Source organism: Marmota flaviventris, chromosome 17 (assembly GCF_047511675.1).
Source record: "Marmota flaviventris isolate mMarFla1 chromosome 17, mMarFla1.hap1, whole genome shotgun sequence".
Lineage (NCBI taxonomy): Eukaryota > Metazoa > Chordata > Mammalia > Rodentia > Sciuridae > Marmota > Marmota flaviventris.
In genome coordinates, this window is record NC_092514.1 from 40318863 (window position 1) to 40335604 (window position 16742).

A 16742-nucleotide genomic window follows, 5' to 3' on the forward strand; every position below is an offset into this window, starting at 1 on the left:
TTTTCTTTTAGAAAGTGCATCTTTATTATTTCACCAGGCTGGACACAGCTCAGAGCCAAAGGAGCCGCTATGTGTTGGTCAGTACAAAAGGACCCACTACATATCTGTCAGTTTGGTGGCTTTGATACCATGTCTGCCTGGAACAAGCCCATGACAGCCACTCGATTGTCACCAAACAGTGTGAGCAAAGCTGGAGGGCATGAGTGGCAAAGAATTTGTCCTGGGATCTTTTGGAACAGTTACAAAATGAAATGAAAATAAAAATAAATTATAAAAATTAAATAATATAAATAAATAAATAAAATCTACATTCAGAGTGAGGCTGTTCAGCAACAACCAGCCATAGGAGAGGTAGCTATGGAGTCACAGGGATGCTTCCAAGACTCAGGCCCCTGCTCCCCACAGGGCCCACGGAGGTCACTGGGTTCCTTACTCCACTCAGGCATTCAGCTCCAGGTCAGTGACATATTCCTGGACCCAGTTCTCATTGGGGTCAGCACACACCTGCCGGCCTCTCTTGGTTAGGAAGCTGTGGGGAGAAGCAGAGGATCAAACACTGAGGAATCCTACAGGGATCTGGGGCCCACGGTGGTCCCTCCATCCCACCCCCTGCCCTGGGCAGCTCAGAGAAGATCTGCTTATGTTACTCAAGAGAGTCTCTCTCACCAACTCAAGAGTGTCCCAGGGTACCCTGCCACCTCGATCTTCTGTCCCTTCTCTCTGAGTTTGGGGTCCCACCTTCCCGACCCAGTCAGGTCACATTTAAGAGCTGAATCCTATATACGTGGCCTGTCTAGGGTTGCTCTCCTGGCCTGTCTCTGCCCGTGTGGGGCTGTCCTCAAGGGTGGGCAGGGGAAGTGGCACTTACATGACACCTGGCTGGGAGCACTGGCTGCTGGTCTCAAAATAGTCCGCTATGAATTTGCGTTGAATCTGCCGGGCCACGTAGGAGAAGCAGCAGGCCGTCGGGGTGTCTGCTCCAACTGTGGAAAAAGGGACAGAATGAGTCCAGGTCATCATCCAAAAGGAAAGGCCACCAGCTGTCACAACCTCAGGCTGAGGAAGAGCCCTGCACAGAGTGGGGACTGGAGACCGGCCTCGGGGTGGCATTTGGGCATTTCTGCCTAGAAACCTCATGTCTCTGTCTTCCTACTGTCTCTGTTCTCCTTGCTTCCTCACTCTTTACTGCGGGCTCTCTTTGTCTGTGTGATTCAGACCAAACAGACTATTCTCCTCTCTTCCTTCAGGGAATTTTGATTGGTTCAAGAAGTCACACCCAGCAAAAAGAGAGGTCTGGGACATCTATCTCAAGATCCAGTGGGCAGAGCTCCTGGGGAAGCCTGGAGTGAGCTGGGGAATCGACCACATCACTGGGAAGGAAGTAACCAGGTCTGGATTCTGCCTCTTGCAAACTCAGTGGTTTAGGGCTCCATTTTATCCTGCCCCAACCCTGACTCTCAGGACTGGGGACTAGGAGAGCTAAGATCCCTTGTAAAGGTGAAAAGTCCTTAAGAGAAAGCTCAAGGTGCTTTGTAGCCCTTTGAGAAGTTTTCTCTTTTCTCCTGGGTTCTGGAGACCACAAGAAGAGATTGATGTGGTCTCCCCAGGGCCAGAGAGTGGGGACACCCGCCACAATAGGGTGGACTCACATGGTGCAGAGAGGACCTGGTCGCAGAGAGCCATGGTGCAGAGGAGGACAGCAAGAGCAGCCGTGGAGACCTGCATGATGTTCAGTGGATGATGGAGTGTGGTCTCAAGTATGAGCAGATCCAAGAAGGGCCTGGGTCCTCCCTGCTGCCTGTGTCCTTCTGGCATGTGAAGCCATCTGCCCTTCTCTTTATAGGCAGCCCTGGCGGGTGGGGAAGTGGAATCTGGGGGTGCATGGGGAAATTTTTAAGCATAGCAATGTTGTCATGATGTTACACAACTTGGGGTCCTTGGTGACCACAGGAACTCAGGATATCTAAGAATAGCATCTCTGAGCTGTACGTCCCAGCTCTAGGCTCATGACCTGCTCTGGTTGTTTTTAGGGAGATGGTGAGAAGGAGGAGACCGGTGTGCGTCTGCCCAGAGCTGCTGTTAGCTGGTCCCTTCTCATAAGAACTTATTATAGATGACCCCTCCAGTGCTGTTCCTTTCTATAGAACTAAAACTAAGTGCTTTCTCAGTCTCTGTAACCATATGGGGTTGACATGTGGATGGCAGCAACACCCCACCCCCCAAATCCTGGACCTGAATTAAGGAATCCCCGGCTTGTGGAATGGAAAGTGTGGTGTCACGTTTCATTTGTCCATTTATTGAACAGTCATAGAATGACTAGGGACTCTGTCACAAACTCTAGTTGTGAATTATGAAGTTCCTTTAGGTGTGGGTGTCAGTATGTCAGAAGCCTAAAAATATTTATGCCCACTTACCAAGAAAAAGTGCTTCTAGGAAAGAGTTCTACAGAAACAAGCCAGATATGGAGGTATCATCAAAAAAAAAAAAAAAAAAAAAAAGAACCAGCATCATTTCTAATTTTCCTCTATGAGGAAATGATTAAGTAAGTTATGACGGGTTTACTGGATTATTTATTATTAAGCCCTAAAACTGAGCGAAGGGGTCTAAATATAACATCAGTGTTAAAGAGCAAGATAAGCAAAATTGTACAAATGTTCATGAAGAATTGTATGAATATGTGGGAATGTATCTGTAATTTTGTGCCTACCCCAAGTACGGAAAAATTTTTTTAAAAATCTTGGAATTTAAAGTCTAAAGAGTTAATAATGCTTATATTTGTGTGATGGGCCTATGGTATTTAATTTTCTTGGCTTTTGTTTTTCTTTGTCCAGATTTTTCTCATTTTCTTCAGTAAGACTGGATTACCTGCTTGTCAGCCCCAAATTTTGCTTTAAAAACGTTTAAATGTCTGGTTGAAAAGTGAAGGCGTCATTAATTGTTCAATTTAACATAAATTTTGATAAATATACTGACATTTCTGTCCTAGGACCTTTGCTAAAACACAGTCTTGGTTTCTCATTTCTCTGAACAGTTTGCAGCATCCTGTGTGATACTCACCAAACTGTGATAAACATCACCAAACTTGAAGCAGTTTTCTTTTTATATTCCTCTCAATGCAAAAAAGAGTGATGTAAAAAAGAGTCTTCCCTCTCAGCCAAACCTATGTTCTTTCTTTTTCATTCTTTATTCTTTTATAATTCAAAAGCACATATCATCTTTTATGAGAAATGGGTTGAGTTCTTTTTAATAGCCTTTATCCTTAGATGCTCCCAGTCTGGTAGGAGCAGGTAGATACATGAGAGTTACTCACAGCACTAGCAAAAAGTGTTAGACTGGGTATAGTGGTGCACACCTGTAGTCTCAGCGGCTGGGGAGGCTGAAGCAGAAGGATCACAAATTCAAGGCCAGCCTCAGCAACTTAGCCCTAAGCAACTTAATGAGACCCTGACTCAAAATTAAAATATAAAAAAGGGCTAGGGTTGTGGCTCAGTGGTAAAGCGTCCCCCCGGGTTCAATCCCTGGTACCAAAGGGTGGGGGGAGAAGAAGAAGAAAAAAGAAAGCGCCAGAACTCTTAGAAGAGGAAATAAATGTTATGAGGAGGGAGAAATGAACCTCCAGGGGAAGACAGGTGAAGTTTTCATGAAAAGGATGGAGTTTTGGTTGGATCTTGAAAACTCTTCAGGATTTGAACATGCACAGATGGGATGGGAGGTGGAGGTTCCAATGATACAAAGTCACAGGTGTGACACTGAGGGCTCCTGAGCTCTAAGGGCAGAGTCTGATGGGGCGGCAAGATGTGCAGGGAATGTATAACGAAGCTCAACTGGAGCCCAACCAGGAAGGGTCCCTGAATTCTTCCCCAAAGGAATCAGACTTGCTCTGTCAGAGCCAGAGAACAGAAGAAGACAGCCCACCTAAGCAGAGAAAGACCACACCTCAGGAATTCTGTCTTTCCTCAGTGTCTTTAGAGTCACATTTTTAAAAACACATGGGCTCTGGGCTCTATTTCTACCCTCCTTTCCTGTGATGCTAATGCAGGTAGCGAGGGAGGTGAAGCGAAGATCACGGGCAATGGAGATTTCACTGGGAAGGCGGCAAACCCAGTATTTCCCCAAATTGCTATTAATTCCAAAAAAGGAGTCACTGTCCCTTTTTTCACTAGAAACAACATCATAGAGGATGCGCTCGACTTAGCCCATCCTCCCTGCCAGCCATCGGTCCAGGGCGGAATCACATTCATACTCATGATTAAGTTTCTGAGAGATTGGCATCTATGAGCTGGGGAGGGTGAGAAGAGGAAGTGGAAACTGCTGAATCAACCATGTTTCTGATAATGGGCATTATCTACTTCCAGGATTACAGCACTCACCAGTGTATGATTAGTCATCTATGTAAGCTCTATTTCAAAAATTTAGATGACATCCTCCTGTTGATTTTCAACCGAATTCAGACCATGTCTTATTGATTGTTCCTAGCTAAACCAATCCTAGCACATAATGATTACAGGAAGAATCTCTATCTAGTTTCCATTCCTCACAGTCTTGTCTTCGATAAAAGTGATGGTTGAATATATGATTCCATGTGTTTATATATTGGTAAGATTTTCCATGTTAGTCCCCAAGCCAGGAAGTAGCCCTTTGCCATGTATTTGGACTTGGGTTGGAACATAACATTCTTGTGCGCAGAGTATGTGCTTAATACACATGTTGAATGAGTAAAGAAAGGAAGCTCTGAGTTATGGCTGAATTGGAAGAGTCTTAGAAAATTCCTTGGTGACAAATTGATGTTCCCAGGTTTAAAATGATTTGCCTGCAGTTACACAGATGGAAATGACCAGTTTGATATTTCCCTGACTGAATTATTACCAATGTATCTCCAAACATAACCATAATGCCCAGAACACAGTACAGCTTGATAAATATTTGGTAAAAGAATAAATCACAGATTTGACTATCAACTAACAATATATGTCCAGTCCTGTCATTACAGAGTTGAAATACTAATGGGAAGGGAAGGCTGAGAAAGGCCACGGTGTCAGGTCTGGCTCTTTGGGGGAACACCCAAGATTGCTCAGGTGTTCAATAGTCAACATCCTATCATGAAGCCCTTCTTTGAGGAGTCAGTCCTTTATTTCCTGTCTTGAGTCCTTGTCATTTTCTCCACTTTATGTGTGTGAGAAGTACCTCGGGGCACATATCTTGGTATTAGATTTTGTTCTTTCCCTTGTCTCCTGTGTTTTCTACCCAGTAGAAAGCATCCTTTCCTGTTGAGTTTCCAAGCCAGAAAACTGGGAGTTGCCCTTGACCTCCCCACCCGTACTCCCCACCCGTACTCCCTGCATCTCCTACATCTGCTCAATCTCAATCTTTTTTTTTTTTCCACAATGAATGTAAACGGTTTTATTTAGAAACAGATAGGTACCTGTTTGCATTATAGAATATAAAACTTGGTTTACACTATAAAAAATAACCAATATCCAAATTTAAGAGAACTAGCACTCACAGAATACATACTGTGGGTGTGTAGCTACTCATCACCAGCCTCAGGTTTGATTTAAACAAACAGCCCCCCCCCAAAAAAAAACCCACCCTCCCCCAATAAACCACAAACACTCCAAGGGGCTCATAGAGATGAGAGTACAATGCTTGCTGGCGAGTCCCCACATCCAAAACCTGTCATCCTAGCAGATTATGGTTTGCTGTCTAAGTGCATGATTCTATGTCATGCCTGTGCTCTCTGCACCTAATAAACCTTGAGGCTCATACGGTTCATAATGTGCCCTATCTAAGCTAGGGTGGTGGCATTATTTATTATCTCTGGTGTTAATAAAAAGGGGGAATCTGGAGGTGGAGAATGTCCATTATCTATACTGGGGTTAAATGTAAAGAGTATATCCTCTATTGAGAGCTTGATGCAAAGGCTGGGGTGAAGTGACACCTGGCTCTTTACCACACCAAGCAGCCCACCTCAACAGGATTGTGGAAGACCAAGGGATATACCTAGGTTCAGATACAATCATCACCCAGCACCACCTGAATGTATTATCCAGCGATACAGAAAATAATAAAGGTTTTATATATATTTATTTATCTTAGTAACCTGAGGGCTAAAAAGATTTGGAATAGTTCTTCTCAGAAGAGGTCCATCAGTCTGTATTTGAAATTAGGTGCATCCACCTGTCACCATCCCCACACTGCTGCAGTCTGAGGTTAGGCCCTCCCTTTCTCACTATGACCATGTTCCTGTCTAAGCAACTGGTTTTTCTTTTCACTTTCTCCTCTTTGTTTATTCGATCCCACAGCATCCAATGTGATTTTTGCCAAAGTGCAAATCAGTCTCTGTCTCCTTCTGTTAACATTTTTCAAATACTTTGCCTTGTGTCCAGCATGAACTGGAAGCTTCTCTGTGACCTGACTCCTGATGCCCACTGCCTTCTTTGGCCCACAGCTTGCCTCCTTCAGGCTTCCTGATGACCAAGACTCCAGTCCCTCTGAGCTACCTGTGTTTCCTTAAAAGCGTCTCTTCCCCCACTGTTAATGAATGAGGTGTCAACTTGACAAAGCAGTTTCCCCTTGGTGCAAACCACAGGCAGAGTCAGCTAGCTATGCATGGGCACATCCTGTGGCAGCCACAGGGGTTAAAATTTAGAACAAATATGAAAAATTGCTATTCAATTCCCCAAATTTTCTAAAGGAAAAAAAAAGGGAAGTCCATGGATTCTATTGCTCAAAAATAAAACATTTGTTTATGAAATGCAAAACTGAAAGACATTCTACATCATAATCACAGGACTTTGGCTGGTTGGCTTTTAAATTTATAATAAAGCACATTTCCCTTTCTGATTTATTTAGTCTCTAGAGCCACATTTGCTTGGTTTTATTTCCAAATCTGTCTGTCAGCTGTGTGCTCTTTATTTGGTTACTTACTTCACTATGCTTCAGCATCCCACGTGTAAAAGGGGATAAAATACTTACCGTAGAGGTTCACGGTGAGGGTTAAATACATTAATGTTGGTGCTTAGAATTTTACCAGCTCAGGGGCTGGGGTCGTGGCTCAGTGGTAGAGCACTCACCTAGTACGTTTGAGGCCTTGGGTTCAATTCTCAGCACCACATAAAAATAAATAAATAAGGGCACTGTGTCCAACTACAACTAAAAAATAAATATATATATTTTAAAAAAATAACCAGCTCATAGTAAGTGCTGTCATAAATGCTAGCTGCTTTTATCATTATCATTGAGATACTTTTTAATTTTCAAAAATTTTAAAGAAAATTTTTAAATCAACATATGAAAATTGTACACATTTATTTAAGTCTCAGCTCAACTTAGAGAAAAGTCTTGAACAATTTGAATGGACCAACCTAAACAGTAGAATAGTTAAATGTAAATGTTGGCACATCCATACAATGGAATTTCACACCTTCATTAATGCTATCTTTGATTCATGTTTGGGTTTTTAATAACATGGAAGAATATTAAGTAACAATAATATGCTAATTCAAGAAGGAATATTACATACTAATAGTAAAATATAAAATTGGGTAAAGAATGATAGCATAATTTAAATTTTTATTTATACTTTCCTATATTTTCTAATTTTTATACAGTGGCCATGTATATTTCCTATAAAAGAAAAATAAACTAAAATAAATATTTTTTAAAAAGAAATTAAAGCTTTACCTTTTTTGGACTTTCTTGAACCCACCATCATGAACCCCCAACATCTGACCCAGACTGTCACATAGCAAGAAATATAATTCTGTAAACACTTTACAGAATTATTTTCTTCTTTTGCTCAAGTATTCCCTGTGACCTGCTTGGAGAGAGGCTATAAACAAGCATAAAAGCATTCATTAAAGAAAGATGTTTCATAAGGAAGATTGAACATATTCTCAGACCCACCAAAGCCCAGTGAGGCTTGATGCTTCCCTCAGAAATGTAACATGTCCAGAATGTAATGTCCCCAGAAGTCACTACCTGTGCCCTTAACAGCCAAAGGGCAGACTGTGGCAGGTAGGAAGGTCCACTTTCGCTTTAGAAAGAATGAGGCTATTGGGTTCAGTGGTTGGAGTGCAGCAGTCACAGACAAGCTGCTCCAACCAGCTCACTGTCTTGCAGACTTCATTTTGAAAACCAAGTGTTCTGACACTTGAGGCAAGCTCCATCCCAAAAATAAAAGGGCAAGCACAGAAAGCACAGAGAGAAAGAGTTAAGTGCAATTTTGGAGGGGAGAGGGTGGAGAGAATGATAAAGTAAATGACCTTGTACTTTATCAAATGACCCTGAAGTGCCCCAGGATGCTGCTCCTGTGCCATAATCAAAAGCATCCAGGGGGCTGGGCTCTGTCTTTTGACTTTCTCAGAGCAGAGCAGAGGGCAATGGTGTGCTAGGGGCGAGCAGGCGGGTCAGAGTAGTTGAGCTAAGGGTGAGTGAGATCTCTGTCCACTCATCCAAATTCCCATCATTTGCCATGTTCTGTGCATCTCTGCATCGCTGCCCTTGGTAAGCTTCTTCTGTACAGGTCTCCAGCATTGTGAAGCCAGCCAGGGTTGACAGGGACACGAGGCATTCCCTATGGACCGGGAATGCCTAGGTTACATAGTCTGTCTGTCACACAGGTAAACATTGCTAGGTCGCCCATCCTATACATACACTGGCACAGTCTTTGCCTGGGTCTTTCAAACTTAATTCTTACTGCTTTCTTTCTCTTATTTGTCCAAGAAAATACCCCGAAATCTTGGTTTCTCTTTCATTCCCTCCTTGTTCTACGACTGGCTAACTGACCCCTTTGCTGAATGAAGTTCTGATCAGATATGTGTGGAAGAACCCATGGTGGGGTGGGGGAGACAATGGTTTCTCTCTGTGCTCACACCCTATGTCTGCTCTGCAGACCACTGCCAACCTGGAAAGACTGATGTGAACAGCTTCTGCAGGGGCAAACCACCCAGAGCAGCCCTTTTTTTTTTTTTTTTTTTTGTCCTTGAACCCTTTCTAGCAAGTGTCAATGTGTCATCCTTCCTCTCTGGTTTCAGCTCTCTCCAGTCTCGGTCTCTATCTCTGGTGTACCATTTCCCTCTAGGGCACAGCCCACTTCTTTTCCCCTTCAACTCTTTTATTCCGTGATGACATAGCCCTGGGGAAGAGAAGCTGTAAGGAACTCTTCACTCTTAGCTAGGTTTGGTTTCTTTACTGGTGCCATGACATCATCTCTACCCTGGAAATTCCATTTCTTTTCTGTACCTCCACCTCCGTTCCAGCCCTCAGAGTCCCTATAAAAAGGGGTTTGCAACTCAGATCAGCACAGGACACAGCCAGGTTCTGACGCTTCTGAGCTCTGCAGTCTCAGCCCTAGGCAAACCTCTCCTCCACCAACACCATGAAGCTCTGTGGGATTGTCCTCCCTCTCCTTGTGCTTGTGGCTGCCTTCTGCTCTCCAGCACTCTCTGCACCAAGTAAGTCCACTGTTTCTTCTAGGGTCAAGGTAGGAGCTGCGGAGGGGTTGAAAGGGAACTAGGAAAATTTCCAAAAGGCCTGCTATTAAAGGTAGAGTCTAGTAGACAGCCAATGATATTTAAGCTCCTATTTTCTTAAGAATTAACAGCCAACACAGAAAAGGATGGGGTAGAAGTCAGACAGCTGAACAGGCTCTGTCTCTGACTACTGGTTTAAGCCTGTCCCTCTCTATGCCTTGGTTTCCCCATCTGTAAGAAAAAGGGAATAAGACACGTTCTGAGACTCAATCCAGTCCCAATCCGCTAGAATTCTTTCTTACCTTTGCTCAGGATTCTGTTTAGAATAACAGTCCCATTCTGTGTGTGGGCATAAATATATTGGACCATAATTGGGGTTATGATAGCTCCCCAGGGAAGTTCAATGCAGATCCAGAAGTAGGATCGAAAAATGAATAGCTCCTGGGTAGTTTCAAGCTTTGATCTAACATGGACCTTTCCTTCCAGTGGGTTCAGACCCTCCCACTGCCTGCTGTTTCTCTTACGCCCTGCGGAAGCTTCCACGCAACTTTGTGATCGATTACTTTGAGACCAGCAGCCTCTGCTCCCAGCCTGCCGTGGTGTGAGTATCAATCCCTGGGCTGCTCTGGGAGGCAAGGGTGAGGGGAGGCAAAAAGGGAGCCATTTGGGGCAGGAGGTGATCAAGCAGGAGGAAGTGGTTCTCAGGGCTGATGCTCTGTCAAGGGCAGTGAGTAAGCAGGTCATGAGGTCACTTTTTGAGTCCTGGAAGTGGCTGGGTGACAGACAAAGGACAAGAAAGTGCTTCCTGGGGAAAAACCTATCCAGAGGCCAGAAAGTCAGGAAAAATCAATACCATGAGATAGAAGCAGATTTCTTGAAGAAGACCAGAAAAACATGGAAAAGTCATTGCTAGGAAAAGCAAAGATATAATCGCATTGATTGCAAAATCAACTGGTTCCTAATCTGGGAAATCCTTGAGGCCACAGATAAGTCCAGTGGGTGGAAGTTATAGAAATATGGTTCCAGCATCATTCTAGAGAGATCCATTCCCCTCACATGTGAGTGGAATGGAGATGCCTAATATGAGCCATGGTCAAGTAGAGAAAGATTCCTACCACAGACAAGGGGCGGGGGGTGTATTATCAGATGTCCTTAATGGTCCCACAGGACTCTAATGTGTCCACTCTTTGTTCTACAGATTCCAAACCAAGAAGGGCAGGCAAGTCTGTGCCAACCCCAGTGAGTCCTGGGTCCAGGAGTACATGGATGACCTGGAACTGAACTGAGCTGCTTCAGTCTCAGGGGCAGGATGTCTTCAGGGAAGGTCACCTGAGCCCCAGCACCTCTCAGCAAGACGCACCTTATTCTCCATGCTCCTGACTCCTCTCAGGAACCCCTGTCCCTCCCTTCTCTTAATTTAATCTGTACTGGATGCTTTGTTATTGTATGTGGAGTTATTTCTATTATTTAAGGACACATGTCCCCTATGGGGACGGTCCACCGTCACTTCTCTGCTATTGTGGATACATGGATGATACAGTTGATTCCATGAATTTTCATAATAAAACTTTTTTTAAAAAAAAATATAAGCAGTTGCTTTGTGAGTTTTGATTTGATTTGTGGTGTGAAGGGGAATGCCTGGTACTATTAGTTGGGACAAACTGTAGTTTCAAAAAATAATTCAATCTGAGCCTTTATGAAGTCTTTAACAATTACTAAGTCTAAGGCTCTGTTGTCCTCTGTTTTACAAGTGAATAAAGAGAGGCACAGAGAGGGGAGAGTGACTTGCTGAGGTCAGCTCTGGGAGCACCATGGAAGGATGACCCCAAAGGACAGCTGTGATGCTCAGGGTTGTGAGTTTAACAACCCACGGGGAAATTGTGGACAGGGGCAGCAGCACACTGTAGGGGAAGAGGAAGTCGTTCAGAATCAGAAAAGCAACTTCATTATCTTATTCTCAGCAAAACATTGGGAAAATCATTTTGCCTTACTGGATCTCCATTTTCCTGCCTGGGAAATGGGGAACAATATTTCCCTGGGCTGTTGTAAGACAATGTACAAAGTGCCCATCATGGGACCTGGCCTGTGGAAGATTCTCTCCCTCCCTCTCTGAGCCTCAGTGTCTGTCCTTGTCATGAGGATTATCAGATCAGTTCAAGGAACAACACTCTGGAATCCAAAGCCAATGTGAAGTAGCATCATGAAGACAAAAGAATATGTGTCTGGTTCGGTTCTGAAGTGCTGTGGGAGTGACTTAAAGTCATGGGTACTTAATAATGCTTAATTAGAACTTAATACCATATGGGTCAAAGAGAATCTGGATATGAAGTGGAATTATGTACACTATAAACCCTGATCTGTGGGACACAATCTGTTAAAGCTGAGAGGAACCCTCAGACCATGTGGTCCAACCCTCTCAGCTTATGAAAACTAAGGGCCAAGGGCTAGGAAGTAACTTGCCAAAGGCCAGTCAGCAGAGCAGAACTCCAGCCAGTGTCAGTTCTCAGGTTAGTACCCTTTCTTGTGCACCTTTCCTAGTGAGACATTTCTGTGGTCCCCAAAAGGGTGACCATTGAGTAAGGTAGATGAGGAAGGGACTACCTTGAAAATAATTTGAGTGTTCTTAGCTCTGTGAAAAAGCAGAAACAGGGCTGTTTACTTCTCTGGGTTAGTAGCACAGTCCCATTCTGCCCTCTGTCACCCTATCACTCAAGAGCCCCTGGGGAAACCTCTTCAGATTCTGCAGGAACCAGGAGAAGGAGGGTCAGAGCACAGCGGATCTGAAGCAGGTGTGAGGAGAGGCTAGCAGCAAAGGACCCTCTTGGCTTTACCTTCTGTTTTTATTTGTCTAGATCTGAGCTCTCTGATATGTTAGCTACTGGCCAGAGTGGCTATTTAAATTTCAATTAAATTTAATTAAATGAAATAAATTTTAAAATTCAGTTTCTCTGTCACACAAAATCACATTCAAGGGCTCAATAGCCACATGCAATGGTAGCTATCAGGTTGGACAGCGCAAATATAGAATTATCTGTCATCACAGAAAGTTCCATTGGATGTGAAACCATCCTAGAATAGTCTCAAGGGAAGTGAATAGAGGGAGAGTTGGGGTGGCCTAGAAGGTTAGAGTATAAATTTGGAGAAAGATACCAAACTCTATTCTGAGGGGATGGAATGGGAGAGAATGGATGATTCCCAGGCCTGAAACAAGGTGCATGTCACTGTAATAGGCTGAGCAATGTCCCTCAAGGTGTCCACATCCTAATCCCCAGAACCTGTGGGCACTACCTTACATGGCAAAAGGGACTTTGCAGATAGGCTCTTTCCTTAAGGATCCTGAGATGAAGAAATTATCTTGGATTATCTGACCAGACCCTAAATCTTGCCATGTGTCCTTATCAGGTATGCAGGAGGACATATGACAATAGAAGAGGGGTTGGGAATGTGACAACTGAAGCAAAAATGTTATCTGCTGGCTTTGAAGATGGAGAGAGTCTATGAACCAAGGGATGTGAGGCAGCAGCTCTAGAAGCTGGAAAAGGAAGAGAGCAAAATAAGTTTTCTCCCATAGAGCCTCCAGGAGAAGTACAGCCCAGTGAAAATGATTTTGGATTTCTAACCCCAGAAACTTAAGAGACCAAACGTGCGTTGTTTTAAGACGGGTGGTTTGTGGCCATTCGTTACAGCAGTCATAGAAAATGGAAACAATCACTGACTGAAGAGTCAGTGCAGAAAGGAATGGAAGATTCTAGAAAGGACGTCAGACTTCCCCAAGGAGACACCTCGAGTGAGTGATGGACCATAACAAAGTTGGGCATCTCAAGCAGAGGCTCTGCTTCAGCAGCTGAGCGTGAGAGCTGAGGCTTCACCAAGGGTACAAGACCCCCAGGAAGTGTGCTTCCTCTGGAGACTAGTATGGCCCTCCAGGGGTCCTAGATTTCTAGCTGGAAGAGTCCCTTGACCTGCTGTGGTTTCATCATCAGTGAGAGCTGGGGTAGGAGCAGAATCTGGCTCTCCTCTCTCGAGGTGAAGTCCTTTTCCCCACATCTGCCTATCCCTGGACAAGTCGGAGGGAGGTCAACTCCATAGGAGCAAGACCATGAGAAATACTGCAGGAAGCCCGGACGGTCTCGTGAGGAAAGGCTTCACCCAGGAGTTGCAAATGACAGCGTGGAACTCTGGCCGTGGGGCAATGTGGGACTTTGTGGGTTGCACAATGTGAAACCGTGTTTTTTCCTTTCTCCTCTTGCCACACTACTTCCTTTTCTTACCCTACGGTCAGAGAGTTGGTATCTGCTTACTTGATTTTTCAACTGCAGTTTCTCCTGGTTTCTGGATGGGGGGCAGAGCCAGAAGAAATGAGGCAGGACAAGCGAAGGTGAAGGAGGGTCCAGTCACTGACCAAACCAACTCCATTTTGTCCCTCTCTGACTCCATTCGCCTCTTCTTTTCTGAGTCACTTTCTTCTTCAGTTCCCTTGGGTTCTAGGAACAACAGACCTCATTGATAAGCATCTTTATAAGGGATCAAATCTACCACCAAGCGATGACCAGCCGGACAGAACAGACCAACCCCTGATGAGACTGCCCCTCCCAAGCAGGAACAGTCAATCACCCCCTGACAGAATCGAGGCTGCACCCTAGGCAGGAGGCAATCATATTGTGAGGGGAACAGAATCATGCCCTCAAGTAATGATGACCTTCCCAGAGTTTGAGACCAGTTCTGCAATAACAATCAACCAGACCCCGGCAAGACCAAGATGACCTGCTCTGCTAGCTATGCAAACCCCACAGCCATTCAAGTCCCCAACCCTTATCTTTGTTCTCCTTTTCTATACCATCTTACAGCTTCTGTCAGCCATTTAAAGACAGATCTTTGTTCTTCCCAGAATGGACACACTGATTACAGCTCCTTTCTTACCCTTCACCGCTGCTCATCTCTTTGATTGGCATATTGAGATGAGTGGCCAAGCCTGGCCTGATGGAATCCCTGGAGCAGGGACCTTTGCCCTAGGACTTCAGTGACAAAGGGAGTTTATGGAGCAAGCTCTAGACACCAGGCCTGGGTCTCTATTCTCTTGCAGTGCCTTCCTTTCACGTTTCACTCTCTAGATGGGAGGAAGCCGGTTTCCTTATGCATATAAACTTTCTATGCTTCTCTCCTTATCCCACCCCAGCTTAGAACCTTCTATAATGTTCCCATTGACATGGGCATTTTTCTCTGGGGGGCCAGGAGCTGAGCAGGGACTAAGAAAGGAAGTTTAAGTGAAGATGGTTTAAAAACAAAACAAAACAAAAAAACCCACAGTTCTTCCTGGTGATCGAGACCAGCAACCTTGTCACACAGTCCTGAGCTGCATTCACACCAACCCTCCACAGACCTGAAGGACTTACCTTCACCCTCTTTTCCACTTGTCCCCACCTGTTCTCCTTTCCAAACTCCTCCTGGGGAAAATAGCAAAATGTGTAGAAATGGAGAGAGAATATTGTGACTACATTTTTGTCCTGTTTAAATACTTTCATTTTTTATATATATGATACGTGTGTAAAACATATAAATTCAGAAGAAAAGAGAAAATCTTTTTTTTTCTCCCTCAGGGAACTAGGTTTAATAGTAATGGGATCATCTGGGGGACCCTCCCTTTCTATGAAAATCCTCCCAACTGGGAAAAGGATAGGAAAATCCTTCCTTTGGGTTGCATTAACTCCTTCTAAATCTCAGGATGCATGTGCCCCCTGTGCTTATCAAAAAGGGCCTAGTTACTTATAGTGACTCCTAGTTCATCTCCTTCACGGGTCTTTCTTCCTTCTATATGGGGCTGGAAGAATTGGGGTAAGCATTAAACAAACACTTTAATGTCACAGGCACCATACTACACATGAGTTTTAGTATATAGACTTCTTTAACCCTTGCAAAAACTTGAGTCGATACGATTCCCGTTTTAAAGAGGAGAAAACTAAGGCTCTGAGAGGTCAAGAGGTGGATCTGTAGTGTGGAGACACTGGCTTTGTCTTATCCTTCTCAGTTGTGATCTCTTCAGGTCAATTAGATTTAAACTAGCTCTTCTTTTCTACAGCCTTCCTAAGTGTTGACCTTGGAACTGTTAAGCCCCTCCCCCTCCCATCCTGCCTTTCTGTATCTCCTTGATTTGGGAGGCTGGAAGACCTTGTCCTCTTCTTCCCCATTATTTGTTGAAAAGAACAAATCCTTGAATTTTTTAGGCTGTCAGTGGAGGAGGCTGTTGCATCTATGATTCTGAGGTCTGCAGATTCACTGGTTGATGAACTGTTGGAATTCCCAACAGACTAAACACTCACCAAGTCATTTGATGTCATCTACTCCATGGTCTTAAAATTAAGAATTTTTGAACAGTGGACATTATATAAAACGCAAAGGCATAAAAAGATATTCAACAAAATTAAGCCTACCTCCTAGTCTCATCACTCAAATTATCCAGTTTTACTTCCCAGAAGCAACAACTAACTGATTGATGGCTTTGTCTCTTTCATGAACTCATTTAGAGGTTCAATGGCCTTTAAAAAGTGTCAGGAACTGGAACAATAGGGCCTTTGATTGGTTTTTAGAGTTGATGTTGAAGTACATTTGTTTTAGTTAGCGGTTTTTGCTGCTGTGACTAAAAGACCTGACAAGAACAATTTTAGAGAAGGAAAAGTTTATTTGGGAGCTCACGGTTTCAGAGGTCTCAGTCCATGGACAGCCGGTTCCGTTCCTTGGGCCTCGAGGTCAACATCATGGCAGAAGAATGAGGTGGAGAGAAGCCCCTCACATGATGATCAGCAAGCAAAGAGACTCCACTTGCCAGATATAAACTATCTACTCTAAAGCCCGCCCCCAGTGAACCCACCTCCTCCAGCACATCCTACCTACCTTCATTTTCTACCCTGTTAATCCCATCAGGGGATTAACTCACTCATTGGGTTAAGGCTCTCCTAACCCAATTATTTCTCCTGTAAACCTTCTTGCATTGTCTCACACATGAGCTTTTGAGAGACACCTAATATCTAAACCATAACATAAGCTTGGATTTACAAAATTCTTGCCTGTCCTTCTCTGGGACAAATCTAATTTGAGATTTTAAAATGTTACCTTTTCTTTTCTTTATTCAATTCTCAAAACAAGGACTTGCTAGAAACATCCTAAGAAAGCTTCATAAAACTGCCTGTTTCTTGAGGGGCTTATGCATTTCATAGACACCATCTTTGATGTGCAATACTGTAACTTCATTTTTTTCCCCAGTTGAACACAACT

The 16742-nt window shown here is 44.0% G+C and overlaps 2 protein-coding genes across 2 annotated transcripts; one reads left to right on the forward strand and one right to left on the reverse strand.

Moving 5' to 3' along the window:
* Nucleotides 1-1866, reverse strand: LOC114083522 (C-C motif chemokine 3-like 1). Its single transcript, XM_034635408.2, has 3 exons — nt 1650-1866; nt 869-983; nt 1-529 (listed from the first exon to the last, which is right to left on the reverse strand). The coding sequence occupies exons 1-3, from the start codon at nt 1813-1815 to the stop codon at nt 439-441; spliced, it is 372 nt and encodes a 123-aa protein (XP_034491299.2). The 5' UTR covers nt 1816-1866; the 3' UTR covers nt 1-438.
* A 7178-nt stretch (nt 1867-9044) lies between these two features.
* On the forward strand, nt 9045-11057 carry LOC114082593 (C-C motif chemokine 4). The gene is made up of 3 exons (XM_027923752.2): nt 9045-9455; nt 9960-10074; nt 10672-11057. Exons 1-3 carry the CDS (start codon nt 9380-9382, stop codon nt 10757-10759), a joined length of 279 nt encoding a protein of 92 aa, XP_027779553.2. The 5' UTR covers nt 9045-9379; the 3' UTR covers nt 10760-11057.
* The last annotated feature ends 5685 nt before the right edge of the window (nt 11058-16742 follow it).